General features: G+C 41.4%; 1 protein-coding gene and 1 pseudogene across 1 annotated transcript; both read right to left on the reverse strand.

Moving 5' to 3' along the window:
• Window positions 1-4,362: 4,362 nt before the first annotated feature.
• On the reverse strand, window positions 4,363-5,315 carry LOC121812366 (annotated as a pseudogene).
• LOC121812367 (coiled-coil domain-containing protein 12-like) lies at window positions 5,195-8,121 on the reverse strand. The gene is made up of 2 exons (XM_042214390.1): window positions 8,115-8,121; window positions 5,195-5,772 (listed from the first exon to the last, which is right to left on the reverse strand). Exons 1-2 carry the CDS (start codon window positions 8,119-8,121, stop codon window positions 5,354-5,356), a joined length of 426 nt encoding a protein of 141 aa, XP_042070324.1. The 3' UTR covers window positions 5,195-5,353.
• Window positions 8,122-8,558: the final 437 nt, after the last annotated feature.

Consider the following 8,558-nt stretch of genomic DNA (forward strand, 5'->3'; position numbering starts at 1 on the left):
GTGGTATGGCTCATCTCGCTCGGGCGCCTCCCTGTGAGAGCAGTGGTACAATGGAGTTGTTTTGTTACCACCATGAAATGTCCTATGACAGGCTGTGATGAAGATGAGACCCTAGAACATCTCCTATTAGATTGTTATAGGACAACTGAGATCAGGCAGAAAATGACAGAGATTGGCTATGATGTGGATGTTAATATTAAAGCAGTTAAATATGGTTTGTTTAAAGAAAAAATGTGTGACGACAAAAGGAGACTCTTTTGGTTAGTAATGTGTGTAATAAACACACATATTTGGAAAACTCGTGCCAAAGGAGTACTTGAACAAAAGATGATAAGTAGTGATGTGGTGAGTAAACATATCATTACAGACCTGCGAAGAAGACGAACAATGGACCTGAAACTTGGGAAAGTTTTCCCCTGGAACGAATTAAAACTGTAAGTCTTGTGAACGTTGTGTGGACTCAGATGCTAGATTTTCCTCCTTGTTTATCCCTTTTGTATGTGCTCATGGTTTTGTATATGTAATTGTATGTGTATGTGCATTTTATATGTAAACTTGTTTACTTTAAATAAAGTTGTAAAAAAAAAAAAAGAAGACTGGAGTAATTGGTTATTAGTTATGTAATCATGCCCCCGTATGCCCCATTATCGTTTGCTTCAAACTTCAGCAATTTATGGGTGAGACTCAAGTACATCGGAGACGGGGACCCCCCGACCCGTGATTATGTTGCTGAAGAGCTGATATTGCAAACATCATGGCTGAATGTGCAGGACATATACTCTTCATTGCTCTCCCCAGTAAACGGGATTTTGAGCTGTGTTTCACCCAAGAGGCGCCCTTACGTCGCTTCTTAGAGATCTCTCTTTCCAACGCATCACATCCGAAATGGAAAGACTGGCAAGTGGAGTCTTCTGTCCAGGTAGAGGTAGTGACTCTTGTTGTTAAGTTCTGGACTGGAAGGATTCCAGACCAAGATATCGAGCTATATCTTAAAAGGTACTGCGAGATTCTTCAACCCCCAGTCAAGCCAGTGGATAAATTTGGATTCTGGTATGGAGTCCGAAAATACAAAGTTCGGATGCGTAGAGATGAAGCTGGACATATAATCTCTATCCCTAATTCCATCTCGTTGGGCCCCTATAATGGCAGGATTATTTATCCTGGCCAATCGGTGAGGTGCTTCATCTGCCAAGGTCCAGACCACCAGGCGAGAGAATGCCCCACTATCAAATGTTGGAAATGTGGTGAGTTGGGCCACAAGGCTAAAATTTGCCAAAACGAAAGTGAGTGCTCCCTCTGTGGTGCGAAAGGGCACACTTTCTTTAAATGCCCCAAGTCTTATGTGAATATACTTAAGTCTTCCCAACAACCTCGACCTTCTGACACCATGGAATTCCCTTCCTTGGTGGATCCTTCCCAAGTCTTGGATCCCCCCGTGAATGACCAGGTGAGAGAGCCCCCTCCCTCTCCTCCCCCTCCCCTTCCTCCGACGGCTGCCTCACTGTCACTCCCAGTTTCGCTTGGATTGGACAATCCACAAGTGGATGATCAGGATAACCAGTCTAGCCCTGCTCAAAATGAGTTACCATCTCCACTGTCTCAGTCAAGTAAAAAAAGTGACGAGAGTGATGAAGAGCTAGATGGTAACCTGATCATAGAGACATCGGATGGTGAGAATGAAAGCGATAGTGACGACGAAGAAATCGACAGCGAGCAGACACCTGATGACGACGGAGATAGCGAGGACCATGGATCCTTCCCTCTCTCAGAGGCGGCATCTCTGGCTCTTGCTTCGCTTCCCGGGGAAACGAAAGTAAAACGGAAGACCTTCTTTAGTGGAAGTCACCCGGCCCTCAACGAGCTCGTCAACGAGGATACGGGAGGAAGCAGAAAAAGGAGCGTTTCTGCTTCTAGCTCTGGAAGAGATAAGCGGAAGGATAATAGACCAAGTCCTCCGTGAGTAATATTTCTGAGATGGTCTCTCCTTTAGTCAACCTATGAGTAACATCAAAATAATAACATTTAATGTCAGAGGTCTCCAATCAGATAAGAGCAGGAAAAGGAAGGTTGATTTCTTAAAAAGACTTGATTATGATATTTTGTGCCTTCAAGAGATGAGATTAAAGACACACGTAGATGTATGTGAATTAAATAAAATGTGGAACACTGCCCATTCAATAATATCGATAGGGGAAGACAGCTCTGATGGAGTGGGTATTTTCTTTAAAAAAGATGCGGTGAATATAATCAAAAGAAGAGACATAATACCGGGACGACTCCTCCTTGTTGATTGCTGTTATTACGGGCAAAGGTTGCGTATTATTAATGTTTATAATGCACCCGAACGAACGAAAAAGTTACAATTATTGAGAAAATTGAAGTATTTATTGGAGATTGGTTTTAATATAATTCTATGTGGAGATTTTAACATTGTTACTGAAGCAACTGACAGAATATCCAAGGTTGAATTTAAAGAACTGCGGGAAAGCAAATTGTTGGTTAAAGTTTGTAAGGAAGCAGCACTTCGTGATTTATACAGGCACTTGCATCCACATACCGTCCACTACACTAGATTCGATTCCTTAACTAAAACAAGGATTGATAGATTCTACATATCACATAATGTTCAAGGTCTGAAATATGACACTCTTTTAACAGACTTTTCTGATCATATGGTGGTTATGGCAACAGTGTCGTGTTGTCCCACTGAAGCTCATGGCTCAGATTGGCTTTGTTAAAGTCCCCAAGAGCAATGATGAGAGAGTCCGGGAATGTCCGCTCCATGTGGCAGATCTGCTCCGCGAGTGCGCACTGAGCTGCCTGCGCATCCGCTCTGGCGGGATGTAAACAGCGGCCAGGATGAATGAAGCAAACTCCCGCGGAGAATAAAACGGTTTGCAGTGAATAAAAAGGTATTCCAGAGAGGAAGAGCAGTGCTGAGCAATCACTGTTACATCTGTGCACCAGCCACACAGTTTTAGCGAACTATAGGCCTACTTCCAAGCTCCCTTTACTTTCCAAGGTTTTAGAGAAAATTGTTTTTAGTCAACTGAAAGATTTTCTAGATGATAATGGCATCCAAATTTATTTGCCCCTGAAGCAGAAGGGTGGCATCTCCATAAAACCTCTCACAACATGCCTAGATGACATTAAAGCTTGGTTGGCTCTAAACTTTTTAAATTTTAATGAAAAGAAAACAGAGTTGTTGGTGTTTGGACCCAGTGGTCCCTGCGAGTCCTCCTCTGTAGATTTGGGACCCCTGGAAGTTTATTTTAAACCTGTTGTTACTGACTTGGTTTTAAGTTGGACAGTGATTTTAAATTGGACAACCAAATCAGAGCAGTGGTGAAGTCCAGTTTTTATCATTTAAGGCGACTGGCAAGAGTAAAATCTTTTCTTTCAAGGCAGCACCTTGAAACAGTGATCCATGCTTTTATTTCTTCGCGCCTGGACTACTGTAACGCACTTTACGTGGGGGTCAGTCAGTCATTGCTCTCAAGTCTGCAGCTGGTTCAAAATGCTGCTTCATGACTCCTAACAGGAACTTTTCAAATAGAGCATATAACCCCTGTCCCAGCCTCACTGCACTGGCTGCCTGTGTCTTTTAGAGTTAATTTTAAAATTCTTATGTTCACAGTCTTGCCCCGCGCTTACCTCTCTGAGCTTCTTCATCTCCACACACCCTCGTCGGTCTCCCAGGCAGTGGTGCAGGTCTGAGATCAGGAGAAGCTCAGAGGGGAGCGGGCCTTCTTTATCGTGGCTCCAAAATTATGGAACAATTTGCCCTTGCACTTAGAGAGGCCCTCACTGTCCACTTTTAAATGCGTCTTAAAACCCACTTTTATTCTTTGGCCTTTAACCTCAGTGAGACTAATTTTCCCTTGAAATTAAATTACCGTACTTTCCGGACTACAAAGCGCACCTGAATATTAGCCGCACAAGCTAAAATCAGGGGAAAATCCTGTTTTGTACCTACATCAGCCGCACCTGACTAAAAGCCGCAGGTGCTTTAATGTTTACTTACCATATGTAAGAGAATATGCACAAAGGGGATTGTCAGGAAAGAGATGGCTGTTTGGGAACACATCCCTTGTATTAATATTTTGAAAAACAAGTTACGGTACATATTTGCAAACTTTTTACATATATGTACAAGTACCGGTAATTACAAGTACGAAACATGTACTGCTGCTTTATAAACGAGTAACAAATGTAGTAGTACATAACAATAACCTACAGCACACCAGAAAAAACGATTCGGCTACCTTTTAGGCTCAGGTGCAGTAACATGGCTTTAACAAGAAGAAGAAGTTGAGCGGCAGTCTTCATCTTCCTGGCTGTCCAGCGTGGGCGCATCTCCGTGCAAGCTGTCTGATGGATGAGTGAGCTTGACGCTACATGACGATTCGCGGCTCCGGGACTGACTCGTTGATGGATTTGTGAGGCAGGACGTTGGCACCGTTCAGGTAAAGCTCGTCATTGACGGTCACGTCCTCCCCCGCACCGTCACATTCTCCATACGCACCCACTGGCCGACTGACGAGCTCCACCCCACGATGCAGCTCTCCAGCCACGAGTGCGATCGAACCCTTGACCCTTTCAGCACCGTGCACCTCTTTATCCTCACGCCATCCTCCACAACAACGCCGGCGCCGATGGTGACATTGGGGCCGATGGTGCAGTTCTCCCCGATCTGTGCTGTGGGATCAACCAAGACGTTGCCGAGGAAACCGGGGCCTGTGCGTAATCTCTCAGGTGCGTGTTGTCGTACTGACTGGAGGTACATACACATCCCTGTCAGGAAGTCTTTAGGCTGGCCGATGTCCATCCAGAAACCTTGCAGCTCCATGGCATACAGCTGTCCCTCCCCTGCCATGACAGGAAATATTTCTTTTTCAATGGATGTTGGTCTCAGCTGGATCCTGCTGAGCATGCTCGGATTGAAGATGTACATGCCAGCATTAATTTTGTTGGAGACAAAGACCTGTGGTTTCTCCACAAAGCGATGGATCCTCCCGCTGTCCGCCTCATACACCACCACACCGTACTAGAGGCTTTCACCGTACAAATGGTTCCCTCCTTGCCGTGGTTGCGGTGGAACTGCAGCAGATCTTTGAACGGAAAATCACAGATGACATCTGAGTTGAAAACGAAGAACGGCTCACTGTCATCATTCAGAAAAACATACAGAATGTACTACAAGGACAGAAGCTATGACTCGTCTGAAGACCTGACAGGAAACACTGCTTTACTCCCTGCACAATTAAATCTGTATGCACAACCCAGATGTGACTGCTGCAGTAAATCTTGGGCATCTCTGTTTAGTCTCCTTGTTTTCTGTCACATCTTGGATTCAGTCTGAATCTCCCGCCTCTGCTCCGATGGCTCCGGCCAACTCCTCTTCATGGCAACGCAGACAATCACGGATGAGTTCAGCAATGGCTCTCTGTGTTCTCCTCTCCAACTTCTCCAGTTTCTTTGCCACATCGCGCTTTAGATCCCAGTCTGGTTTTCTTGGGGCAAGATTGGCTAAATCCACTTCCTCAATGATGGGCTCTGGATTATCTTTTACTTTATCTTCCACTGATGCTGGATTGGCCTTAGGCACCGGTATTTCCTTTAGCTCTTCATCCTCTGGAGCGTAATTCCTCAATTTCAGTTCTCTGTGTTCCTCTTGAGTGGCCTCTTCTAATGTGGCTTTTTTGCTCTCTGGCTCACAATCGTCCTGCTCTCGCCCATGAAGCTGTTTTCTCTTACGCTTAGCCAATCTCTCTTAGGCGTGGGTTTCTTCTACCATCATCTAACTTTTAAATTTTTTTTTTTTACAACTTTATTTAAAGTAAGCAAGTTTACATATAAAATGCACATACACATACAATTACATATACAAAACCATGAGCACATACAAAAGGGATAAACAAGGAGGAAAATCTAGCATCTGAGTCCACACAACGTTCACAAGACTTACAGTTTTAATTCGTTCCAGGGGAAAACTTTCCCAAGTTTCAGGTCCATTGTTCGTCTTCTTCGCAGGTCTGTAATGATATGTTTACTCACCACATCACTACTTATCATCTTTTGTTCAAGTACTCCTTTGGCACGAGTTTTCCAAATATGTGTGTTTATTACACACATTACTAACCAAAAGAGTCTCCTTTTGTCGTCACACATTTTTTCTTTAAACAAACCATATTTAACTGCTTTAATATTAACATCCACATCATAGCCAATCTCTGTCATTTTCTGCCTGATCTCAGTTGTCCTATAACAATCTAATAGGAGATGTTCTAGGGTCTCATCTTCATCACAGCCTGTCATAGGACATTTCATGGTGGTAACAAAACAACTCCATTGTACCACTGCTCTCACAGGGAGGCGCCCGAGCGAGATGAGCCATACCACGTCTCTCATGCTTTCAGATAATAATTTGTCGTGTATATTTTTAACTATTGAAAGGTTTTCATCTTCATTTGCATACTTATATTGAATTACACCTTCATTTTTGGTTTCATTAATTTTTTTATAGATATTTTTCGTATTGTCTTGGAGAATATTTAAACTATATTGTTCCCATTGACTTGATAAGTCACCAAACATAAGTCTGTGGTATGGAACGCCCGCTCTGGCCCTGCCTCTTTTCTTTTGCCACAATTGCTCCTTCCCTCGAACCCACGGGGCACCCCGAGAAATTGCGCTTTGAGTAATTTTTATAAAAGGGATTCGCAAAACAATCTCTAAGTCTGGGGCTCCCAAACCCCCGTGCTTCCTACTCTTGTACATAAATTTTCTCTTAGTCACTTCTCGATTGGATCCCCAGATAAATTTAATGCACATCTTACTTATTTTCATTACAGTTGTTCTCGGAGGAGGAAAAATTGCGGCAAGGAAAAGAAGTTTCGAAATTATGTGTGTTTTTACAATATTAATTCGTGTTTTATAATTTGTATCTTTATTTTCCCATTTCATAATTTCCATTTTAATTTCATTTTCTTTCTTATTCCAATTTAATAAACTAGAGTCAGTATTATCAATCCATATACCCAAAATTTTAATCTCCCTACATAGAGAGATCATCATTTTAGGTTGTCTGGTCGGATGTCCAAGCCACACCCCTTCAGTTTTGTCTTGGTTCAGCTTGGCACCTGATGCCTGTTCGTAATGGTGTAATATCTCCATAACTGAAGACAGTTCGTTTTGGTTTCTAATTATCACCGTCACGTCATCTGCATACGCTAAAGCTGCGATTTTAAGGGATTTATCAAGGACGTATCCCTTGATCCGTTTATCATCATTTATCCTTTTCAATAAGGGATTAATTGCAAGGACATATAACGCAGCACTCAAGGGACATCCTTGTTTAACCCCGCACTCAGCACTAAAAGGGGATGAGAGCTTTCCATTTACCTTAACTTGCACTAGGGACTTTTTATAAATCAATTGGATAATAGAAATAAATTGTCTGGAAAATTATAAGCTTTCATTACTTTCCATAAATAAGAGTGGGAAACAGAATCAAAAGCCCTCCTTTGATCTAATCCTAAAATGCAGAGTTCTGAATCCTTGCGATTATAAATAATTTCTCTTAACATACTTAAGTTATCCCACATCAATCGTCCCTTAATTGCGCATGTTTGTTCTTTTTCAATGATAATATCTAATACATCCTCTAGTCTAGACATAATTATTTTAGCAAAAATCTTATAATCTACATTCATTATTGTCAGTTGCCTATAATTGTTAATGTCTTCTCTATCACCTTTCTTATATAATAAACACATAACTCCTTCATAAAACGATTTACCCATTGTTTCTCTTTCTATTCCTTCATTAAAATACTGAGTTAATAATTCAGACAGTTCTTTACTCACAATTTTGTAAAATTCAGAGGGGAGTCCATCCAGACCAGGTGTTTATCGGTACTAAGTTGGTTAATTACTGACTCCACTTCCTCTCTTTTAATTTTTCCAATCAAAGTTTCATAAATGACAGGATCTAATGGTTCAACCTCACTCAAAAAATTGTTAATAGCGTCGCTGTTTGTAGCTATGGATGAAAACATCTCCGAACAATAATCTCTAATTACTTGTCTTTTCCCCTCTTCTTTAAAAACTGACTTTCCATGTTTATCCTTAATTGAGACAATAAAATCATTTCGACTTTTCTTTTGATTATTAAAAATCATATAATCGCTGTTTCCGTGAAAGTCAGTACGTCGCAACATATTAAATAAAACTTCTCTATTGACTCGATCAATGTCCTCTTTAAGAGACATCATTTGATTTTCCTCCTCCTCTTCCTTCTCCTTCTTATTTCTTAAATATATATATCTACTCACATCTTCATTATATTTTACATTCTTTGCATGATTTAATTCTCTCGCTTTAAATTTAAAAAATTGACACATACGTCGTTTAAGAAGCTCCCAAAGTTCCGAGAAAGAAGTAGTAAAAATCTTAAGATGTAATATTTTCCTAATTTCAGATTTAACTTCGGACACAAGCAACTCGTCTGCTAACAAGGATGTATTCAATTTCCAATAGTTCAAAAATTCATGGGGG

The sequence above is a fragment of the Haplochromis burtoni genome, unplaced genomic scaffold (assembly GCF_018398535.1).
Source record: "Haplochromis burtoni strain Fernald_Lab_line unplaced genomic scaffold, NCSU_Asbu1 Contig_559, whole genome shotgun sequence".
NCBI lineage: Eukaryota > Metazoa > Chordata > Actinopteri > Cichliformes > Cichlidae > Haplochromis > Haplochromis burtoni.